This window comes from Narcine bancroftii, chromosome 10 (assembly GCF_036971445.1).
Source record: "Narcine bancroftii isolate sNarBan1 chromosome 10, sNarBan1.hap1, whole genome shotgun sequence".
Taxonomy (NCBI): domain Eukaryota; kingdom Metazoa; phylum Chordata; class Chondrichthyes; order Torpediniformes; family Narcinidae; genus Narcine; species Narcine bancroftii.
Window position 1 is genome coordinate 68,262,076 of NC_091478.1, and position 25,492 is coordinate 68,287,567.

The 25,492-nt window shown below is 40.2% G+C and overlaps 1 protein-coding gene and 1 long non-coding RNA gene across 3 annotated transcripts in view; one reads left to right on the forward strand and one right to left on the reverse strand.

Moving 5' to 3' along the window:
* Positions 1-5,874, reverse strand: part of LOC138744687 (uncharacterized) — a 40,497-nt gene extending 34,623 nt beyond the window's left edge. Inside the window, exon 1 of the long non-coding RNA XR_011345706.1 lies at positions 5,827-5,874. This is a non-coding gene — a long non-coding RNA (uncharacterized lncRNA). The remainder of the gene's footprint in view (positions 1-5,826) is intronic.
* Positions 5,875-25,196: 19,322 nt separating this feature from the next.
* The window catches only part of cdh31 (cadherin 31), a 77,199-nt gene continuing 76,903 nt past the window's right edge, over positions 25,197-25,492 (forward strand). Inside the window, exon 1 of one of the 2 annotated variants that reach the window (XM_069901232.1) lies at positions 25,197-25,367. In XM_069901232.1, coding sequence (XP_069757333.1) covers positions 25,317-25,367 — 51 coding nt within the window. In that variant the 5' untranslated portion in view covers positions 25,197-25,316. The remainder of the gene's footprint in view (positions 25,368-25,492) is intronic. The other variant, XM_069901233.1, reaches the window with a different exon arrangement.

Sequence of the window (25,492 nt, forward strand, 5' to 3'; positions counted from 1 at the left end):
AAATAATAGATCCAGCAGGGAGATATGTTATGATAAAATGTCAGATATATTCGGAGCTTTGGAATCTACTTAATATATATTCACCTAACGAAGAAGATCAAAAGTTTATGCAAGATATCTTTTTGAAGGTAGCTAATACGCAAGGGAACATACTAATAGGAGGGGATTTCAATCTGAATTTGGATCCAAATATGGATAAAACGGGGAAAAAAATTAACAGGAAGAACAAAGTAACCAAATTTATAATTAAATCAATGCAAGAAATGAAACTTGTGGACATATGGAGGAAACAAAACCCAAAAGAAAAGGAATACTCATACTACTCGACTAGACATAAAACATACTCAAGAATAGACCTATTTTTGTTATCAGCTAGTATGCAGGATAGAGTAAGAAAAACAGAATATAAAGCGAGAATGCTATCGGACCATTCACCCCTAATACTGACAGTAAAGCTAGAGGACATCCCTCCAAGAATGTATAGATGGAGATTAAACCCCATGCTACTTAAAAGACAGGATTTTAGAGAATTTATTGAAAAACAATTAAAAATGTATTTTGAAGTAAATACGGAATCAGTGGAAGATAAGTTTATACTATGGGATGCAATGAAAGCATTCATTAGAGGGCAAATAATAAGTTATGTAACCAAGATGAAGAAGGACTATAATCAGGAAACAGAGCAGTTGGAAAGGGAAATAGTAAACATAGAAAAAAAATTAGCAATAAAGGAAGATACAACCAAAAGAAGTGAATTGGCGGATAAAAAAATAAAATATGAAACATTACAAACATATAAGGTGGAGAAGAATATAATGAAGACAAAACAGAAATATTATGAACTAGGTGAAAAAACACACAAAATCTTAGCATGGCAGCTTAAGACAGAGCAAACTAAGAAAATGGTATTGACAACAAGGAAAAAAGACAAACAAATTACATATAATCCAAAAGAAATTAAGGAAAACTTCAGAGAATTCTATGAACAATTATACCGAACTGAAAACGAAGGGAAAGAAGGGAAAATAGATGAATTTTTGACTAAAATTGAACTACCAAAACTACAAATAGAGGAACAAAATAAATTAACAGAACCATTTGGAACAGTAGAAATACAAGAGATAATAAAAAAATTACCAAATAATAAGACACCAGGAGAGGATGGACTCCCAATAGAATTCTACAAAACATTTAAAGACCTATTAATACCACCCCTCCTGGATGTAATCAACCAGATTGATGAGACACAAAACTTACCAGATTCATGTAAAACAGCAATAATTACAGTGATACTAAAACAAGGGAAAGATCCACTCTCACCAGCGTCATATAGACCAATATCTTTGCTAAACACAGATTATAAGATAATAGCTAAACTATTAGCAAACAGATTAGCAGAACAGGTACCGAAAATGGTAAATTTAGACCAAACTGGATTTATCAAAAAAAGACGCACAACAGACAATATTTGTAAATTTATTAACTTAATTCATGCAGTAGAAGGAAATAAAGCACCGGCAGTAGCAGTTGCTTCAGACGCAGAGAAGGCCTTCGACAGAGTAGAATGGAATTATTTGTTCAAAGTATTGCAAAAATTCAGTTTACCGGAGAAGTATATTAATTGGATTAAAGCATTATATAAGGGACCGTTAGCGAAAGTGACAGTAAATGGACATGTATCAAAGCAATTTAACTTAAGCAGGTCAACGCGGCAGGGATGCCCTCTATCACCATTATTGTTTGCGCTAGCTATAGAACCACTAGCAAAATTGATAAGAATAGATAATAATATAAAAGGAATAAAAATCAAAGACAGGGAATATAAAATCAGTCTATTTGCGGATGATGTGATAGTGTACTTAACAGAACCAGAACTATCAATAAAAGAACTATATAAGAAATTGAAGGAATATGGAGAAGTGTCGGGATACAAGATAAACGTAAATAAAAGTGAAGCAATGCCTATGAATAACGCGGATTTCTCAAAATTTAAGAAGGAATCCCCATTCAGATGGCAAATGCAGGCAATAAGATACCTAGGTGTACAAATAAACAAAAATCTAGGCCAATTATATAAACTCAATTACAATCCACTAATGAAAAAATTACAGGACGATTTAGAGCATTGGAAAGAGCTACCACTAACACTGATAGGAAGGATAAACTGTATTAAAATGAACATTTTTCCAAGGATACTATACTTATTTCAGGCATTGCCAATACAACTGACAGAAAAATTCTTCAAAGAGTTAAAGAAAATAATAAGGAAATTTTTATGGAGAGGGGGGAAACAGAGGATAGCACTAGATAAATTAACAGAATGGTATAAACAAGGAGGCTTACAATTGCCAAACTTCAAAAATTATTATACAGCCGCACAATTAAGATACCTATCAGATTTTTATCAAACAAGGGAAAAACCAGACTGGACGAGATTAGAATTAGATAAAATAGGGGAAGAGATACCTGAACACATATTATATAAATGGGACGAAAAATTGGTACAACATAGAACTTCTCCAGTATTACACCATCTCCTCAATATATGGAAGAAGATTCATGTAGAAAGAAATAAAACAAATTATCAATTACCAAAAGTAATATTGACGCAAAATAAGCTACTCCCTTTTACAATAGACAACCTTTCCTTTAGAAAATGGGAAAAAAAAGGGATTAAAAGAATAGAAAATTGTTTTTCAGGAAGTAGATTCTTATCCTTTGAACAAATGAGAGATAAGTACAATATAACTGGAGATACAGCGCTGGCATATTACCAACTGAGATCCTACTTGAAAGATAAATTAGGAAGCAATTTGAGTTTACCAGAGGGAAGTAACCTTGAATATGTGATTACAGATACAATGTTAATCAAAAGATTTATAACAAATATGTATATTAAACTGCAAGAAAAGGAGAATGAGGAAACAAATGGTAAAACTAAACAAAAATGGGAACAAGATTTAAATATAAAGATAAAAAAGGAAACATGGGAAAAATTATGTTCTGGAATGATGAGAAATACAATAAATGCTGCGTATGATACAATATAATTGGTTACACAGACTATACACTACACCGCAAAAGTTAAATAAATGGGACCCAACAGTATCTGATAGATGTTTTCGATGTAAAAAAGAAAGGGGAACAACAATTCATGCAATCTGGACATGTGAGAGAGTAGAAAAATTTTGGGATGATCTCAATCAGATATTAAATAAAATAACAGAAAACAATATACCAAAGAATCCAGAGATCTTTCTCCTAAGTAACATAAAAAATAAAGAATTTGGAATTGACTTGGAAGATGCACAAAAAAGATTTGTTAAGATAGCCCTAGCCGTAGCAAAAAAATGTATTATGTCAACCTGGAAATTGGAAGATAATTTGAAAATACAACAATGGTATATAGAAATGAATAAATGTATTCCATTAGAAAAAATAACATATAGTTTAAGAAATAATATTGAAATATTCGAACAAGTATGGGAGCCTTACATTAAATACAATAGCGAAAACCTACCGGGAACAAACATTACCTAAGTTGATGGAAGGAGAAGAAAAGAAAAGAATGGACTCAGTAGAATTTCTGGTGTATTTTTGTTGAATGACAACATTGTCTGACTGGCTTAATGCAACCTAGATTGTATACCTAAAATGGATGAGAGGGGGGGGTGGGGGGGTGGCTTGGGAGGAGGGAGGGGGGGGGGGAGAAAAAGTCACTGTATATGTGTGAAAAAGAAAAAGTGTATATCATGGCTAACGTGATTTATGGTGTGAAAAATAAAAAAAAATTAAAAAAAAAAATAAAACATATTTGTCACAGCCTTAAAAAAAAACACATATCCATATACAAAACAAACACAACATAATCTGTCACACCTCTGTGGATTTGTTTATCAATGGATTAGTTGATTAGCCTCCTTTCTGGACAATGCAGGTAACCTTTAAAAGGTGAGGAGTGCAGATTGACATCAGAAAAGTGAAACTAATTTTCTGGACTTACCAGGCTTTTGTGGGCAACTTTTCCAGATAAACTCAGAACATAAGGACATAAGAAATATCTTGGTGCCACTTTCCCTTCATTAATTAGTGACTGTAAGAATGTTAATTCACTGAGCTTCTAAAATGTTGAGTTATTTTGGCAGATATACATGGGTCAGCTCAATATCATGTGTTGAAGGGCCTGCACTGTTCGATGTTATAAAAATGGTTTATTTGTGATCCTGACTAAAATATTTTTTTTCTGAAAATTATTCATTGAATGTTATGTATAGATTGAGTTAGTCAGATCCTGCTGAACCTAGAAATATTTTATAAAACTAATTGACATCAAATAAATTTTTGAATGTTAAGGGAATCATGAGAAATAGGATTAGTGCAGGAATATGGTGCTCACATTAGGGTTAACCATGATCTCACAAGAAAAAGGAACAGAAGCAGGCCATTTAGCCCATCGAGTCTTTTCCATGTAACCTCCCTGAGCTAAGCTGTTCTCACGTCTACTTCCAAGTTCTGGTCTTGTCCCCATATCCCTTGATACCCTGACTAATTAGATACCTATCAATTTCCCCTTTAAGTTCCCCCAATAACGCTGCCTCCACCACTGCATGTGGCAATGAATTCCACAAATCCACTACCCTCTGACTAAATAAATTTCTCTTTATCTCTGTTGTAAATTGGTACTTTTTAATTCTAAGACTGTGGCTTCTTGTCCTGGAATCACCCAACAGGGAAAACATCTTATTTGTATCCACTCTGTCCAATCCATTCAATATTCAAAATGTTTCTGTGAGATCCCCTCTCATTCTTCTATATTCTAATGAATAGAGTCCAAGAGCCACTAAGCGCTCCTCATATGTTAGCCTTCTCATTCCTTGAATCATTCTGGTAAACCTCCTCTGTCCCCACTCCAACCTTGCTATATCCTTTCTAAGATATGGGGCCCAAAACTACACACAGCATCCAAATGAGGTCTCAACAATGCCCCATAGAGTCTCATCAACACCTCTTTATTCTTATACACAATCCCCTTTGAAACGAATGCCAACATAGCATTCACCTTCTTTACCGCCGATCCAACCTGGCAGTCAACTTTCAGGTTATCCTGCATAAGGACCACATTTGCACGTCTGAGGCTTGAATTTTCTTCTTTTGCTTCAAGTCTCGTGTTCTTCCAGAGTTGTGCTGGAGTTATAGAAATAAACTGGTGGAATCTTTGGGAAATTTTGGAACTTTTACCAACTCAAAAAAGAATTCAACTTTTAAATTTTAATGCTGTACTTTTCAACACAATCTATTGAAAAACAACTAAACAGACATTTGTCTGTTTGAGAGATGCTTTCTATTTGGCACAAAAGAAGCCAGCAATACTGTCATTCAAATGAATAACATGTTTTCAGCTTGGAATGAGGCTTTAAGCAAATGATATGAAATCCAAGTCCAAGCATCGCCAAGGCCGTGGACCCAGACTGACCATATGAAACATGAATTTAGAGCAGTAGAAATTTCTCTTCTAGAGAAATTTTTTTTTCCCCAAAAAGGGGTTTGACTTTTGCAAATAGATTTTATTTTTCTCTTAATAGCCTCATCTAGTTCATCACAGTTTGCCTTGGCTGTTGGCCTTTTGGGCATTAACATCATTGCAGCATAGATAAATGAAATGGTACTTCATAAATAAATATTTCCTTCTTTTAGATAACAAGGAAGGATAGTGCAAATAGAAATGGTTTCAAATATTCAGTTCTATATTCTATATTAAAGCTAATAAAACATTTTAAAAAGAAAGAAATATTCAGTTAATAAAACTGGTTATTTTTGTAGTTTTACCTGGATCTCTCAACATCTATAGCTTATTCCTTTCGCTAACACTCACATCACTTTCCACTCACATCAATGAAAATAAATTTATTCAGCTGTAACAGAGGCAAGGGGGGAATCAAATGGTAATGGTGGACATTTGTTAAGAGTGGTCAAAGTTAGGGAGAAAACAGATCTGACCTGGAACCTCCACGTTGATGCAGTCACAAAGAAGGCTCGCCAGTGGTTCTACTTTGTGAGGTGTCTGAGGAGATTCGGAACGTCACTGAAGACTCTCGCAAACTTCCACAGGTGGAGAGCATTCTGGCTGGTTGCATCACTGCCTGGTATGGAGGTGCCAACTCTCAGGTCAAGAGTAAACTGCAGAGGTGTGGTGTGATCAATGACCACTCACAGACATGAAGCAAGAGTCAAAGGCTTTATTGATCTGAAGGCCCAGAAGTGCCTCTACATGCTGCTGGCTCACGTCCACGGCAGGTATGAGGGAGGAGATTAGGGCTCTTGGCCTTTATTAGGGGATCTTGTGGGGAGGGGCTACAGGTACAGAAGGCTGGCCAGCCTGCCCAGCCCAGTGAGGACATGCTGGGACAAGCCCACAGTACCATGTTCCACCGCAAGAGGTAAGTACACTCACCAGCATTTTCTCATACTTTGATGAAAGGCTCAAGCCTTGAAACATCAGTTATGTATCTCTGCCTTTGCTACATAAAGGACACTGTGTGATCTGTTGAGTTTCTCCAGCATTGTGTGTTTTTACAATAAACTCCAGAGGAATGTTAACTCGGCCTGCGACATTCCCAGGCACCAGACTCCACTCCATCGAGGATATCTACATGAGGCGGGGTCTTAAAAAAGCAGCCGCTAATCTCAAAGACCCCCCCCCCCACTACCCAGTCCACGCCCTCTCCACTCTGCCACTATGGCAAAAAGGTACAGGAGCCTAAAAGACAAGCACCAAGCGGCACAAGGACAGCTTCTTCCCTGCTGCCATCAGATTCCTGAATAATCAGCGAACTTTACTTTTCATGCACTATATATATATATATATATATAGTAAGGTCATAAGATGATTATGATATGTATGTTTCCGCTATGATGCTCCCGCAAGACACCAAGTTTCATGACTTGTTCATGACAGTAAATCCTGATTCTGATTTAGTATGGTTGTTTTGTTATTGACAAAGAGTTTTTAATAGGTCAAACAAGAGAGGATTTGTGTATAATCTTAATCATTGAGAAGGTGCATCAAAAGTGACTATTTTTACACCAGGCATGGCATTACTAAGCTGATTGAAAGACAACATTTCAAAGCATTGCCATGAGCCACGGGCAGAAATGTAAGTGTAGTAGGGCCAAAAGTACTCTGTATAAACTGTTTAAGAAAAGGAAAATAATAATAAATAATGACTGTAAAGCTAGCAATTTAATGGTTGCACTTTTCAGTTTTTAAACCTACAAACCAACAACAGGGATTTGGATGTTCCTAAAATTATGAGATTTATTTCCTGAAGACGAATTTCCCTTCAACATTTTGGAGGCAAGGCAATGATCTTTTTTCCTTATTGTTCATTTTGATTTGTTTTTTTCCCCTCCAGGGGTAACTTGAGAGAAAAAAATCTGTGTGGAACGTTGCTGTCGGAGTACAGTAGAGCAATCAAGAATCCATAACATCCAGGTCACGCTATGTTCTTCCATCTGCCATCAGGGAAGAGGTATAGGTGCCACAAGACTTGTACCAACGGGTACACCCCTCCACTGTCAGACTCAATTCAATCAGAGATTCATTTAAGCACATAATTTATTCCTGAATATTTCTTTTTGTCTGTATTAGCACAGTTTGTTTACATTTCTTTCTTTGTTTACATGTCTCTCTTTTGCATACACATCTTTTTCTATGATTTTACACAGGTTTTCAAACTGCCCCCTTAAACTCACATTCTACCTTAAGGATAGGTGCTCTGTGATTAGTAAGGGATTGCTTAAGGTGGTCTGTGAGTGGGAGAAAAAATTTGAAGACCACTGTTTTAATGATACCTCATGGACTCGTTATGTGCACGGTTTCAGAACTCCAAAGGAAATGGACCAATGACAATTTTTCCTCAAACAAAATATTTCTGTATCAATCGGTCTAGAGCAGTGGTTCTCAATCTTTTCCTTTCCACTCACATCCCACCTTAATTGATCCCTGTGCCATCGGTGCTCTGTGATGAGTAAGGGATTGCTTAAATTGGAATGTAAGTTTAGGGGAGGCAGTTTGAAGACCACTGGTTTACACCACCCAATAAATAAAACTTCTACCTGTCCCACAGGAAAAAAGAATCTCAGGGTTATATGCAATGTCATGTCTGACAATAATTTAGAACTTGAACTTTAAGAGGACTGAATTTTTCCTCATCCTCAATCCTTTTATCCAGTTGCCTCTTTTTTCTTTAAAACTCATTTCTTTGACTATTTCTTTCCTCAATTTTATCCTTGACCATGATAAAAAAAATTCACCTTTCATGCTAAATGATATCATATTACATCAATTTTTCAGACAAAATTTATAATCTGTAATGAAATGTTGGTCACAGTTCACATAGGGTTTGAAACGCCTATAGATCAGTCCCTGGAACATCAAATTAAACTTTAATTTATATAAATTCTATGATCATTCTCTCAGAGTTCACAAGAAACCTTAAAATTAATTTTGTTTGGAGTTCCGTTAAAGAGCTGAATGGTCATTAGAGTCTTTTTCTTGAAAGACTACCATAAATATGCAAAAAAATTTGTTTCAAAATTCGAGCTCAAAGTAGGGGGTCACATTATACACACTTATTTGCGGCAGCGCAAATCGGGCGAGCGAGGGGGAGAGAGATGGCAGCACAAACTGGGCGGGCAAAGGGGAAGAGAGATGCCAGTGCCGATCGGGCAGGCGAGGGGAGGGAGGGGGTCGTATTATACATGGGGATAAAATCTTTCTCCCTTTTTCCCCTCAAAAATGGGGGGGGGGGTTGCATTATACTCGTAACACATTATACAAGCATATTTACGATAAGTCTTGGCAGCTCTCACAAAATTACTCTCAATTCATGCAGTCAGTTTTCACTCTCAAATGAATTGGTGCCAAAGAAAAAGCTGCGGTGTGCACATATTGGCAGCAACAATATGGCCATTGTGCACACATTATATTTATTGAATAATTACATCAACAAAATACATTTAAAAGATATGTGATGTTATGATAATGGTGTATGGACATCTTTAGAGCAACCCAATAGTTAATGAAGAACAGAATAGAAAGACATAATGAAAGATAGATCCTGTTTAATCTTGACCTCAATAAAACATCTTGCTGAGCTAAAAAAAAAAACCACAAGAAGATGCTGGAGCCTTGAGTGAACAAAGGGAAGCTGGAGAGACTCAGCTGGCCAATCGGCATCCATGGAGAGAAATAGCCTGGTAACCTTGGGTCCTGACCCAAAAAGTAGACTGACCATTTCTCTCCATGGATGCTGCCTGATACCTCGAGCCCCCACAGGTTCCCCTCCAATTAATGCATTCTTCTGACTTGGATCTTGGAAGCATCTTCACTGGGCTTGGATTCTGGAGCCTCCTTCCCCCACTATGCAAGAGTCAGTGTGAATGAAGCCAGAAATAGGAAGGGAGCAATCACTGTGCTGGGAGTAGTCTATAAGCCCCCAAATAGCCCTTGGGACACTGAGGGACAAATAAGCAGGCAGAATTTAGAGTGGTGCAGAATTACAGTGTTGTTGTTATTGGAGACTTCAACTTCCCAAATATTGACTGACACCTCCTAACTGCAAGAGGGGTATATGGGGCAGAATTTTTCAGATGCATCCAAGAAGGATTCCTGACCCAGTACCTGGGTCAGCCGACTAGAGAAGAGGCCACACTGGATCTAGTACTGGGTAATGAACCTGGTCAGGTGGCGGACCACTTGGTGGGGGAGTATCTAGGTGAGAGAAACCACAACTCCCTGAGATTTAGCATAGTTATGGACAAGGATTAAAAACCGACAAAATGGGTAAGTGTTTAAATGGGGAATGTCTAACTTTAATAGGATGAGGCAGGAACTAGGCAGTGTAAATTAGGAACAGGTATTCTTAGCAGAATGCACAGACATAATGTGGAGGATGTTTAGGGACCACGTGGGTTCCAGATAGGATTGTCCCACTGAAACAGGGAAAAGATGGTAGGAAAAGGGAACCGTGGTTGACAAAACGGGTGAGGCAGCTGGTTAAGAGGACGAAGACAGCATACATTAGATTTAAGAAGGGCTCATGAGAATTATATAGTAGCCCAGAAGGAAGAAAGGACTGAGGAGAGCTCGAAAGGGGTATGAGAGGCCTTGCAAATAGGATAAATGAGACCTCCAAGGGATCTGTAAAGAATAGAAGGAAGAGAGTGAAGGTAGAACCACTTAGGAGGCAACGTGTACCTGGGGGTGAAGGAGATTGGGGAGGTCCTCAATTAATACTTTGCTTCAGTATTCGCTAGAGAAAAGGAGCTTGATCAGGGTGAGGTCAAAATAGAAGTCTTGTGTGCTGGATGAGGTTGAGATTAGGGAAGAGGAAGTATTTGATCCACAATGAACCACATGCATTTTTCCCAACCATCTACTAGACCCACTCACCTTCAGGGTTCTGATTTACCACGTCGCCCTCATCAGCACGGGACTGACCCCTTTAGCTAACTTGAACCCTACAATAGATGACAAATTTCTTATTTTTAAAATGTGAAATTTGATTTTGCAGTGTGAACAATGAGTGAAATGGATGTCAATGCACATCGCATCGCATATACTTTTGGATACATTAGAACTTCTCTGCTCCAATTTGTTTTTGATAAAATAGTCAGTCGCTATCTACTAAATTGATCTAAGCTACTCAGATTGAAATAGAAATCCTTAAGTACGTTCAATTTTTGTGTTGCTGCAGTTTTGAGTCAATAAGAAGGAACTCTGGGCTCAAATTGCTGAAATGGGCACTTAATTGGGAAACATCATCATCCATCGGTATATAGATGGTTTCCTTTGTGTTCAGTCAGTGGGTGGAATACAAATTGTGGCCCATAAAATCATGAATGGCATTTTCATTTTAAAGTTGGGGGGGGAGGAAAGAGGTGGTGTGTGATGAAATGGAAGTCAAATTCTGCAGTCCCAGGAAACCTGGAAGCAGAAAGTGAAAATGTTACCGACATTCATTAGATGAATCTGCATGTTCGGGTTGACATTACAGGGCAGCTGAGTTTCAGCTGTTCACTTACAGAAATTATTTTCAGCTTTCACTCCTATGAAAGTTTTAAGAGAAATCTGCCCCGGGTGGAGTACCTGGCCGAGTATTAAAAATCTGTGCTGACCAACTTACTAATGTATTCACGGATGTCTTCAACATTTAACTCCGGCAAGGGGCGGTACCCACCTGTTTCAAACAGGTGACAATCATACTGGTGCCCAAGAAGAGTTTGGTAACCAGCCTTAATGACTCTCGACCAGTAGCACTTACATCAACAGTGATGAAGTGTTGAGAAAGGCTAGTGACGAAGCAGATTAGCTCCTGTCTGAGCAGTGACATGGATACGTTCCAGTTCGCTTATCATAGCAACTGATCTAAGGGAGATGCCATCCTACTGGCTCTACACAAACCCCTGGAATGCCTGGACAGTAAAAATGCAGTCATCAGGATGCTCCTTATCGACTACAGTTTAGCATTTAACACCATCATTCCCTCAAAACAGATCAGCAAACTCCCGGACCTGGGACTCAACACCCAACTGTGTAATTGGATCATGGATTTCCTCACCTCCAGATCAGTGAGAATTGGTAAGAACATCTCCACAATCTCCATCTGTACCAGAGCACCACAGGCTGTGTTCTTAGCCCCTGCTCTACTCACTTTACACCTACGTCTATGTGGCTCGGTATGACATATAACACCATCTACAAATTTGCTGACGATACCATGGTAGTATGTTCTATAAAGGAAGGGGATGAGTCAGCGAACAGGAGGGAGATTGAACACTTGGCTGAATGGTGCACCAACAACAACCTTGCACTCAATGTCACCAAAACTAAGAAGCTGATTGCTGACTTCAGAAAAGGAAAGCCAGAGGTATATGATCCAGTGATCATCGGGGAATCGGAGGTGGAGAGGGTAAGAAAATTTAAATTCTTGGGAGTCACTATCTCAGGGGATCTTTCCTGGACCCAACACACCAATGGCATCGTGAAGAAAACACGACAGTGCCTCTTCTTCTTTGGAGTTTGCAGAAGTTTGGTATGACACCAGAGACCCTGGATAATTTCGACAGACATGTGGTGGACTGCTGACCAGCTGCAGTTGTGGACTTTATTCATTTTTAAAAATTCTCCCTGTAAGGCACAGTCAGTTTGTTTGCCATTATTATCTGTTTACTGTTCTTTATTTGTTTACGTGTCTACATCGAGGACAGTTTATCTTTTGCACTACCAATTAGTGGTCATTCTGCCAGGCCTGCAGAAAATAGAATCTTAAGGTTGTATGAGATGTCATGTATATACGACAAATAAATCTGAAAACTACAGAAGATCAATATTTGCTGTAAATCCACTCACAAAATCAGCTGTTTCAAATTGAAATCAGTATAAAACACAGGGCAAGAATAGACCGTATGTAGACTGACAGCGTGCACCCCTGAGGCTGTTCCAGCTCAGCTGTTGAAACCCACCACAATGCTAGGTTTGGATTTTCCAATGCCTCCGCTGCCCTACCTCCAATCTTTCACCCCCCTAATTCACTGTCTCTGGTTCACCCATTGTCACCCTTCTTGCTCCTTGTTAAATCAATGTATCCGTATTCTAATTGTTCCTTGGTCTCACCCCCCCATCCCCTACCTCTAATATCTCCTCCTCTCACAGCTCCCAGGATGTTGGCAATTTTCCAATTCTGATCTCCTGAACATCCCTAAGCTACCAGCAACAACCAAAGCATGTGATTCCTAAACCCTGTATTTTTACTCTTAACTTTCTTCCTTTAGGATTTTACTTAAACGTATCTCGGCAATCATTTTTAATCATTTTTAATTATTTGCCCTTCTTGATTATGTAGCTCAATGTTCACTTGAATGCACCCATGATGCATATTGAATTATGTGGGAAGAATGGTAAGTTGTTTTTGACCTAATACCTCTTTCAGAGTTACTGTCTTACAAGGATTTTCTCGATTCTCAAAGTCAGAAGTCGTTTGGGGGGGGAATACATTATTGCATAGTCATAAAGCTCTGTGTGTAAACATTGATGAGCACTCATGTGAGAAATGTGTTGGAGTGAGAAGAGTGCCTGTTTAACCGACGGTCAGAAGGACAAATGTTTTGCCTTCCAGTAAATCTGAAGACAGAGTGAGCTTCAAGAACAGAAGACGATTGGTGGGAGGGAATGGGAAGAGAGGGATCATGTGAGGGGTTCAGAAATGTTGGAAACCAGGATTGCAAACTTTGATTTTGGTCAAATTTAATTTGACAATTACTCCTCTGAACGAATTGTTAGGCTGTGCTGTTATGAGACCACAGGACCCCAAAACCCAGCAGCAATAGAGATTCACCAAGACAAAGGGTTACTTTAACAAAAATTGCTTTTAATTATCTTTAAACATGAAAACAGAATCACACTTTAACTTATCACTATTGACTTAACTAACCTAACTTAACCCACTTCTAATTCTAAGCGCACATTTATGTAAGGTGTGTGTAGGTTCAGAAAAGTTCTTTGGTTCACAGTCCAATCTCACTTCTCATTCCTCCAAGGTCACTGGTTGCAGTCAATTCTTATACTGTGCACAGAATGTAACATTTATAAAGTTCACCAGGCTTTGGTGCTTGAAAGGTAAATGGTTACCACTTAGGAAAGTTCTTGTTGGTTTTCAAAGAGATGTTCATTGTATGTTGACACCCACAATTGATTCCTTTTTTTAATCAACCACTTCAGTCTCTTGCCAAAGAAACTTGCCCCCTCGGGGTTCTCCAGAAGATAACCTCTTTCTTTCAGGTCACGACAGAGTGCCTTTTTGTTTCTCTTATTTCAAGAGAAACGTTAGACAGCCAGTCCTCTCCTCTTGCATGAACCACAAGGGCTTTGACCAGGCTGAACTAAGCACTCACAACCAGTCTTCAAATTTGGGTTTTCCACAAGCTTGCCAGCTTGTCCTGTTCCAGTTCCAGCTGCTGACTGTAAAACTGATCTCTGTCTCTCTCTCTCAGAGAGAAAACCTGTTTGACTCTCTCTGCTTGCAAAACCACATGACCCTCCTAGAACAGCAAGTACCCCTCCAGATAGAATGCGACTCTGCCAAGTTCTTTCATCTGTTGCCTTTTTGTAAACAACAGTCCATTAGTGAAGTCTTTTGGGAACTCTCCAAAGCTTTTTGCAAAGACTGTTGGCTCCAACATGTCTAGCATGAGCAGAGCTCCAGTATTTTAAATAAGATCTGTTTTAAAGTGTTTGTATGTGACCGACACTAACAAACCTTTCCCAGTTTATCTCCCAAAAACATATCTATATACTCGGTCACAGTACTTCTGTAAAGGCACCAAATAAATTCAAGCTTTGGCTGACTGACAGGATCATTATCTCCTACCCACATGATTGCTAGCCAGAAGTCAAAAACAAATGTTAGTTTCTTTGGAGTTACAGAAAACTTTACTTTTTAAAATATTTTTATTAATTTGATAGAGAGAAATATTACATGTATATATTGTTTAGATATTAACTAATTATATAGCTTTTCTATAATGCAGAACAGACTATGAGTCACACATCAATTATACATTGTCTTATATAATTCTTTTTAAAAAGTGAAAAATTCTTATGAGAATTTCACCTCCTAATATTGTGATTATCTAAATAGACCAATTTCTTCCGGTTGTAGGAAAAAAAACCAAAAAAAAGAACAAAAGAGAAAAGAAAGAAAACCCATACTAATCTAACCCCTCCCACTAATCACAGACACCAGCAAATAAATTGTAAAGAATCAAGTGTCAGCTCTCGGACATCGGATGGAAAACCCCCAGAGCACCCCTGCCTATGTCATCAAATGATGATCATCGCCCATGAATGGGCACCATATCTTGTCAAATTCCACTTTGCTCTCTTTAACATTAGATCTCATTTTATCCAAACTCAAGCAAGACATAACAATCCTGTACCCATTGCATACGAGTTGGTGCTCTGCTCTTTCCATCTGATCCAAATTGCTCATCTGCCCATCAATGAAGAAAAAGCTACTATTCTTTTTTGAGTTAAATGCAAGGAAATCCTCTCTTCTAGAGAATGGCTAAACAAAGCAATAAAAGGACACAGATCTAATTTTATCCTAAGAATTCGTGATAGAGCTTTAAAGAATTGTTCCCAAAACATATGAATCAGAGAGGCCACGAAAATCACATTTATTACCAAATATAATGAGAGAAAAGGGCACTCTTTCTAACATTTGAAAGACTGCATGTCCAATAACTTTGCCTTTAGTTGGTTTTAAGGTTATTTTAAAAGGGCCACATCAGGTCGTAATCTGTCAGAAACATACAGAATTATCACACACAGTGTCCATAGTACATTTCCAGCAGTGCTCTGCTGGTTAGTGCACGTATTCAGAATGGCTCATGAGAAGGCTTGTTGATCTACTAACAAAACTTGTACGCGTGTGGTACAGCATTGTAGGTTGGCAGCTGACTCAACCTGAAATAATCAGGAACCTGTATTTAGTTCTACTTACTCTATTTTCGGAGATATAGCTATGACCAGCAAAGCCAGCCATCATTGCCCATTGCTGGTTGCCTTGAGAAGATCATGTTCTTGATCCATTCTATTCCTGATGAAGAAACTTGAGCAACTTTCAGAACTTGAACCCAGCAATATTGATGTAGTTGTGAGTTAGAATAGAATGTGACCTGAAGGGGAACATCCAGGTAATGATGCTCTCATGAAGATGCTGCCCTTCACTGTTGTAATGGTTTTGGAGCAGCTGTTGAGAGGGTTACCCTCATCCATTCCCATTTTGTAAATGGCATAAACTGCAATTGTTATACAATAATGGTGGGGGGAGAGAATGTTTAAGGAAGATAATGGGATGTCAGTCGTGTGGGCTACTTTGTTTTAGATGCTCTCAAAATTCACGAGTGTTGTTGGAGCAACCCACATTCTTATGCTTGTGGACGATGAAGAGATTTTGGCGTGTCAGGAGATGAGTGGCTCACTCCTGCACCCCCAGCTGCTGACCCTTTGTAGTGAAAGTATTCACATGACTCATCCAGTTGAGAGCTTGTCAGTGGTCACCCCATGATGCTGCTGTTGATAAGCTTGGCAATTATAATGTTATTGATTTTCTAAGGTAAAAGGTCAGCTCCCATTTGCCAGAGGTGGTCACTAGCTTGGTGCAGTATTGCTTGCTATTTATTAGCCTGTGCCTGATTGCCAATGAGGAAGTCAAGAGGGACAAACAGAATTCTTGATCCTTATGAGTCTTGCTCTCATGACGGTGCTGTATCCTGAGCTGAAATCAATGAACAATAGCCTAATGAAGGCACTCCTGTGATCGAGTGATCTAACACAGAGTGGAAGGCTAGTGAGATGGACCTGTTGTGATTATCGGCAAATGGAAGTGAATCCAGGTCCGTTCTGAGATAGGAATTCATCAGTTCCAAAACCAACCTCGCATTCATCACAGTAACACCAGCCAACAATTGTTGAAACAGGTCACCTTTGCTCTTATTGGGCATCAGAATAATAGCTGTTCTTTTGAAGCAGACTGACTGTTATAGTGAGAGGTTGAAAATGTTTGCAAAAGCTCCAGTCAGTTGATTTGCACTGCTTTAACAACATGGCCAAGAACACTATTTGGGCCAGATATTTTTTTAATGAGGATTCACACTTCCATATTTTCTTTCTGTCAGGTACTTGAGGAAAAAGAACATTTATGAAAAAACTCTTTCTTTATAAATAAACAGAACAAGATATTTAGTGTTTTTTTTTACTACCAATGAGATAGTTATAAGTTGCCCATTTTCTAATTGATGAAGTGGTAGCTAACTTGTGCAGAGCAACCTCCCACAAGCAACCAGATGACCAGGTATTCTGATAGAAGTGAGACTGTGTATTGGTCAGGACACTCATGTTAATGGCACTACATTTCTTCAAAATTCCACCATGAAATGTCAATCCCTTAAGGGCAGATGAAATGTAAGCTGCTGTTATGAAGATGAGATAAAACAGGCTCAACTCCATTTAAAGTTCACAAAATGTTGAAGTTGTGGTTCAAAATATTGTAAGAGTTGATATCCTAAAACCCATGGCTGAATTTCGCAGAACAAGCTTCTGCTTTGCAAAGCAGTGGTGAGGCATAGTTCAAAATAGAGAAGTCTCCTTCAGGCAATTGTTTCTTGCTTGCAAATGTCTGGTTCCAGAAAGATCCCTCACCTCTTCCAGCAGCATCTCTATAGCCTGCGAACATCAAAAGGACTGAGGGAGAAAACAAGCATGTATTGGTTTGGAAAAATGTCAGGACAAGTACTTTACTTTTTCCTGAAAATATAACTTGATTATGGCCCCTGAATGCAAACTTCAGTTTTTTGAGCTAATCGGAACATACTGTCAATTATACAGAATTTAGTTAAAAAACGTATGAGGTGTTGCATTTAAGAGGACAACCATGGAAGGAACTAGTGTAGTAATAAGGGACTCCATATTTAGGGGGGGGACAGAAAAGAGGTTCTGCGAAACAGATCAAGGATCCCAGATGGTATGTGGTCTCCTTGGTGCCAGGGTCCAAGATATCTCAGATCAAGTTCACAGCATTCTCAGGAGGGAGGGTGAGCAGCCAGATGTCATGATCCATATAGAGACTGATGATGTAGGTAAGGGTGAGGAGGTCCTGCAAGGAGAGTGTAGGTTGAAGGACCAGGGTTATGATCTCAGGATTGCTACCTACGCCACGTGCCAGTGAGGTTAGAAATAGCAGGATAATGCAGCTGAATATGTGGCTATAGACATGGTGCAGGAGGAAGGGCTTCAGGTTTCTGGATCATTGGCATCTCTTCCATGGGAGGTGGGACCTGTTCTGATGGGACGGTTTGCATCTGAACTGGAGGAGGACAAATATCCTTGTGGGGAGGTTTGCTAGTGCTGCTCTGGTGGGTTTAAAGGGGCAAAGTTCAGGGTGATGCGAACTAGAGTGTAGCAGATAGAGGAGTGGAGGAGGGAAAAGATTATGTGAAAATTGCATGTAACATAAGAAGTCAATGGTTTGTATGTGGTGGAAATGTTCTCAGGTGTATCTATTTCAATGCAAGGAGTATTTGTAGAGTGTGTTGAAAGAACCAAAGACTTGTTGATCCAAACCAAGGCTTTTATTAACTAAAATGGAGCATATCACAAGTAGGTCGACCTGTCCAGAATGACTTGGTCTGGCTAGGAGCAATCCTTTAAGACGTGCCAGTAGGTGTGGCTATGCTCTCAGCCAATCACAGTCATCCTACACTACAATCTGTACATATACACATTGATGAGAGAATCTGTACTATGTAGGAAAGGCAGACAAGTTTAGACCATGGATTGGCACGTGGAATTATGACACTGTAGCCATTAGTGAAACTTGTTTGCAGGAGGGGCAGGACTGACAGCTCAATGTTCTGGGCTTGTTGCTTCAGACACGATAGGGTGGCACAGTTGGTGCAGTGGTTAGTGTAATGTCGTTACAACACCAGCGATCTGGACTGGGGTTTGAATCTCACGCCGCCTGTAAACAATTTGTATGTTCTCCCTGTGTCTGCGTGGGCTTCCTCCAGGTTCTCTGGTTTCTTCCCACCATTCGAAATGTACTGGGGATGTAGGTTAATTGGGTGCAATAAAGCAGCATGGGCTCATGGGCTGAAATGGCTTGATACCGTGCTGTATGTGTATAAATAGAATAGGGTGGGGGGATGAAACATGGAGGAGTGGCATTGCTTGTCAGGGAAAACATCACAGCTTTACTCAGACAGGACAGACTAGAGAGCTCATCAACTAAGGCTACATGGGTGGAGCTGAGGAACGGGAAAGGTATGACAACACTCATAGGATAGCATTACAGATTGCCCAATAGTCACCGAGAATTGGAAGAGCAAATCTGTAGAGATAGCAGACAGTTGCAGGAAACACAAGGTTGTGATGGTAGGAGATTTTAACTTTCTACATATTGACTGGTACTCTTATACCATAAAAGGACTGGATGGCTTGAAGTTTGTCAAATGTGTTCAGGAAAATTTTCTATATCAATATATCGAGGAACCAACTAGAGAGAATGCAATACTGAATATCCTATTGGGGAACAAGACAGGACAAGTGAGAGAAGTAGGTGTAGGGAAACATTTTGGGTCCAGTGATCATTCATAATGCCATCAGCTTCAAGTTAATTATGAAGAAGGATTAGGTCTGGGCCTTGGGTTAAGATTCTAAATTAGTAAAAGGCCAAGTTTGAAGAAATGAGAAAGGATCTAGAATGCGTGGATTGGGATAAGTTGTTGTCAGGCAAGGATATGAAGGTAAATTTCACCTTCAAAGGTGAAATTTTGAGAGTAAAGAATTTGTATGTTCCTGTCAGGATTAAAGGCAAAATTACCAGGCATAGGGAACCTTTTCTTTTAATGGATATTGGGGATCTGGTTAAGAAGAGGGAGGTGTATTGCAGGTTTAGGCAACAAGGAGTATAAAAAATGCAAGAAAATGCTCAAGAAATAAATCAGGAAGATTAAACAAAGACACGAGGCAGATTTGACAGAGAATATGAAGGAAAATCCTCAGGATTTCTAAAGGTAGATTAAGAGCAAAAGGATAGTAAGGGACAAAATTGGTCCCCTTGAAGATCTGAGTGTTGGCTTTGTATGGAACCAAAAGAGATGGGGGAGATCTTAAATGTGTTTTTTTTCATTAGGAAACTGCCACAGAGTTGAATGAAGTAAAGAAAACAAGCAGTGAGGACATGGAACCGATACAGATTAAAGAGGAGGAAGTGCTTTCTGTCTTAAAGCAAATAGGGTGGATAAATCCCCAGGGTGGCTATTCCCTTGGACCTTGAGGGAGGTGAGTGTAGAAATTGCAAGAGCTCTGGCAGAAATATTTAAAATGTCATTAGCCACGGGCGAGGTGCTGGAGGATTGGAGGATAAAAAAGGTTCCAAAATTAACCCTGGAACTTATAGGTCAGTGAGCCCGCTGTCAGTAGTAGGTAAACTATTGGAAGGTGTTCTAAGAGATCAGATATGCAAGTATTTGGATAGCCAGGGACTGATTAGGAAGAGTCAACATGGATTTGTGCATGGTAGCTCATGTTTAACCAATCTTATAGCATTTTTTGAGGAGGCTACCAGGAATGATGAAGAAGGAAAAGCTATGGATGTTGTCTATATGGACTTTAGTAAGGCTTTTGATAAGGACTAACAAGAGAGGTTAGTCAGGAAGGTTCCGATGCTCAGAATTCATGATGAAGTGGTGAACTGGATTTGACATTGGCTTGACTGGAGAAGCCAGAGAGTGGTGGTGGATGGTTGCTTATCAGACTGGAGGTCTGTGACTAATGGTGTGCCTCAGGGATTAGTGCTGGGACCATTGTTGCTTGTCATCTATATCAATGATCTGGATGATAATGTGGTAAATTGGAGGCATTGTGGACAGTAAGGAAGGCTTTCAAAGCTTCCAGAGGGATCTGGACCGGTTGGAAAAATGGGATGAAAAATGACAGATAGAATTTAATGAAGACAACCATAAGGCATTGCTTTTTTGAAAAAAAACAAAAAAGGACATACAGGTTAAATGGTAGGGCACTGAGGAGTGCAATAGAACAGAGGGATTTGGGAATACAGATATATAATTCCCTGAAAGTGGTGTCACAGATAAATAGGTTTGGCCTTCATAGCTCAAAGTATTGAGTATAGAAATTGGGATGCTATGGTAAAGTTGTATAGGACATTGGTGAGGCTAAATTTGGAGTATTGTGTGCAGTTTTGGTCACTTAACTACAGGAAAGAGATCAATAAGATAGAAAGAGTACAGTGAAGATTTACTAGGATGTTTCCTGGAACTGAGTTACAGGGCAAGGTTAAACTGGTTAGGACTTCATTTCCTGGAGTGTAGAAGAATGAGAGGAGATTTGATAGAGGTATTTAAAATTACAAGGGGGACAGACAGAGTAAATGTAGATAGGCTTTTTCCACTGAGGGTTGGTGAGATACAAACCATGTTTAGGGTTAAAGGGGCAAAGTTTAGGGGGAATATAAGGGGGTACTGCTTCACAGAGAGAGTAGTGGGATTGAGTTCACAGCTGAAATGGTGAATGCAAACTCAATTTTAACATTTAAGAAGAATTTGGGCATGTACATGGATTGGAGAGGTATGGAGGGCTACGGACTGGGTGCAAGTCAGTGGGACTAGGCACAAAAATGGTTTGGGCATGGACTAGAAGGGCTGAAGTGCCTGTTTATTTGCTATAATGTTCTATGGTTCTATACATGGTAAAAGCTAGGGCACTGAGGAGTGTCACAGAATAGAAGGATCTGAGAATGCAGATACATAATTCCCTGAAAGTGGCGTCACAGGTAGACAGGGTTGTAAAGAGATCTTTGACCGATTGGCCTTCATAAATCAAAATATTGAGTATTGGAGTTAGGGTGTTATGGTGAAGTTGTATAAGGCATTGGTGAAGCTAAATTTGGGGTGTTGTGTGGAATTTTGAGAACCACAGGAATTATATCAATAAAATTGAAATAGTGCAGAGAAGATTTACTTGGATGTTTCCAGGACTTCAGAATCATATTTATTATCATGAACCTGTGTCATGAAATGTATTGTTTTACTGGTGCCATATGATGCAGAATAAGATGCATATGTATTAATAATCTGGATGATAGGGTGGTAAACTGGATGAGTAAATATGCAGATGATACTAAGATTGGTGGTGCTGTGGACAGTGAGGAAGGTTTTCAAAGTTTGCTGAGGGATAGAGGCCAGTTAGAAGAGTGGGCTGAAAGATGGCAGATGGAGTTTTATACTGAGAGTTTGCAGTACTATATTTTGGTAGGATTAAACAGCAAAGGTCACACATGTTAAATGGTGGACAATTGAGGAGTGCAGAAGAACAAAGGGATTTAGGAGTTCTGGTACATAATTCCCTGAAAATGGAGTCACATGTAGATAAGGTGGTGAAGAAAGCTTTTGGCATGTTGGCCTTCTTTGAATACATGAGTTGGGATGTAATGTTGAAGTTGTATAGGGCATTGAGTTACAGGGAAAGATTAAACACGCTAGGACTTTATTCCATAAAGTGTAGAAGATTGAGAGGTGATTTGATGGGGGGAAGATAGAATAAATATGAATAGGTTTTTTTTCCATTAAGAATGGGGGTGATTCAAACAAGAGGATATGGATTGAGATTTAAGGGGGAAAAGTATAGGGGAAACATGAGGGGGGATTCCTTCACTCAAAGGGTTGTGGGAGTGTGAAATGAGCTTCCGGCTAAAGTGGTAGATGGATAGATATATGGATGAGAGAGGTATGGAAGGTTATAGGCTGGGTGCAGGTCAATGGGACTAGAAGGGAGAAGGTGTTTGACATAGACTAGAAGGGTTGAACTGGCCTGCTATATGGTTATATATATATGATTATATTACTATAAATGACAATTTTGTAAATACAAGAGAATGGTGAGAGGTACAAAGTTATGAGGAAAGATTAACAGATTAGGACTTTTTTCCTGGAGCATAGAAGGAGGAGGGGGAGATTTGATAGAGCTATACAGAATTATAATGGGTGTAGACAGAATATGCAAGTAAGCTTTTTCCACTGAGGTTAGGTGAGATACAAGCCAGAGATAGATCAAAGATGAAAAGGGAGAAGTTTATAGGGGGAGCATTAGAGAGAATTTCTTCACCCAGAGAGTGGTGGAAATACAGAACGGGCTACCAGCTGAAGTGGTGAATGCTAGCATTTGGACAGGTAGATGGATGAGAGGGGTATGGAGGGATATGGAATGGGTGCATGTCAGTGGGACCAGGCAGAATAAGAGTTCAGTACAGACAAGAAGGGCCAAAGCGCCTGTTTTCTGCGCTCTAATGTTCTATGGTTTTATGGACACCACAGCTGAAAACTGTCCCTAAGATTATGCTGTTTTGCTCTCCAATGTACTCTCAGTGTAATTCTTCACGGACAAACTACTTCTGTGGTACTAGTTTTGAAGGCTTCGTGTATTATAAATAAATCAAAGTCCTCAGAGTCCCTGCTACAACCAGCCATGAGAGATAAACTGACTCCACAAAATGGTTGTTATACATAGTTTCCAAAATAACAGCTCTCTTAGAAAACAAGAAGTTGCACAAAAATTATAATCATCGTTATTAATTCCCTGTAACTTAACCATATTTTACTGCATACAAGAAGGCTTGTGGTGCACAGTCAGAGAATGAATAAGCTTGACAGTTGCATTAACATGGTTGAAATGACACTGCTGGGAAAAAAACTGGTTTGCATGACCATCAGGAACAAAAACATAAGTAGAAGTAGGAACCAATTTCACCGCTTGCTCTCAAGCTCAGTTACTCATCCCATTCATTCCCAACAGCAGCCCAAAATGAAACATTTTTTGTTTCCATTATCTTGTTAAGTTCACCAAGACTCATTAACATAGAATAAACCCACGTAAATACGAATCATGTCTACCCTGTCTTGCTCATCATTTAGGTTCAACTCCAGGCTTTTCTTGCCTGTCTGTGAACCAAAAACAACTTGCATTGGTTGAGTGGGTGTCCCTTCGTGGTTAACTACCAATGAAAAACCAACTTTATTGGTAATGCGGTATAAAAATATGCCCAAAAAAACCCCAAAAGTAATTTATTAGAATTTACTTAGTAATTTTCAGCAAGCTCATGATGATGTGGGATTTTATTTAAAATAGGAAATACAGCACGATAACAGGGTAGAAGTGCACATCAATCTTCAAGGAGAACAATGCATCTGGTCAGTGTTAATATTCTAACCCATGGAATCCATTGAACATAATCTCAACTTTCCAAGCCTCAGTGACAACACCATCTTCCTCTCGGCCACCACCTTTCAGTTGCCAAACACCTATTGCCAAATTGCAGGGTGGATTCCACTCCCAGAGGGACATGTTCTTCACCATTAATAAACTGCAAGAGACCCATCAACCATCAGACCTCACAGCAGCCTCGGCCTCAGGGCACCGGCTGCAATCAGAAGTTCGGGGTCTATCTTATTGGTGCTAAATAAACTGGTCACCGCAGACCAATCAAGCTGTTAACGGGCTCAAATAAAGGCTGCATGCCAGTATTTTTCAGTCTTCCTTGCTAATGCCGCTCCGTTCAACGGCTCTACTCCACAACAAAAAGTAAGCTGACCTGGATCAATAACTTTTTTTTGAGAATGAAGTAGTAATTACATGTAAATACATTTTAGGCTGTGCGTATATCATAATGTTGCCAGTTGTTTCTGTCATTTGCCATCACACTCAGTGCTAGAGAGGAATTCCGATTTGCCAGTTCCACTCGTACAAAAACCATTCTCTGGCGCGGAGGAGGTGACAACACTGGGTGATACCAACCCCAGCGACACTCCTGGGAAAGGGCAACCATCCACCTGTCCCGTCCTTGACAATCTGCCCGGGTACCAGCCAGAACCCGTGGACTGCCTTGCAAACGAGTCATCCTCCACCCGGAGGGATCATCTCCTCCACTGAACAACCGTGTCCTGGGCTCCTCTGAAACCACTCGTACTTTTGTTTTTAAAAGGGGGTGTCAGTAGATTGTCCCTTTCCAGATTCTTCAGGGCAAGCGCGGTCTTCTGACAGCGGGAATCTACTGAAATTGCGGCTAAGGCGCGAGTTTTCCCCATAATAAAGACGCGTTTTCGGGAAGAGCCAACTTGGGGGGAGAAGGTCAACTCGACCCACAGCAGGAAGAAATCTCCCAACTAATACCCACTCCGGTTCCCGCCACCGCTGAAACAACGAGGGATGGATACACCGGTCCTGGCGCCAGCTCGGGGCGCTGCCAGAAACCTCCGGGAGTGGACGACAAAGTGGGCTCTCGGTGGAAACGTCAGGTGGGGGGGGGGAGCAAAACTTGTTCCAGGGACTTTAATGGGGGGGGGGGCGCAGGAGCGAACACAGCCCCACCCCTCTTGGGTCGAGTCTGTCGATTGAAGTGAGACGTGCGGGCTTCTCGGCAGACCGGAGAAGGGCGGTTACGGGAAAAGGGCGGCCACGATCCCCCGACAACGGCCAGCACCTCTCTCACCTGTGCCCAAAATTGGAAACCAACATCCGGGGCATCACCCAATGAGCGAGGAGGGGAAAACACCTGGGCGGAGATCAACGCCTCCCCAGGCTTAGAATCGCTGGACGTTGATACCAAACCAGAAGCAGGGAGGAGCAGCGAGGAGAAGGGTCGATCCGCAGAGGTGAACCCGACCGCCTGGGATCCGCAGCAATGAGGGTTCTCGCCTTCCCCTCCTTGGCAATCGTCGCCCTCCTAATGCAGGTGAGTCGCTGTTGCGCCGGTGGAGATGGATTCGAGTGGGGTGAGGCGGAGTGCGGGCGGGAAGGGGGGGGGAGACTCGGGCGGGAAGGGGGGAGGGAGACTCGGGCGGGAAGGGGGGAGGGAGA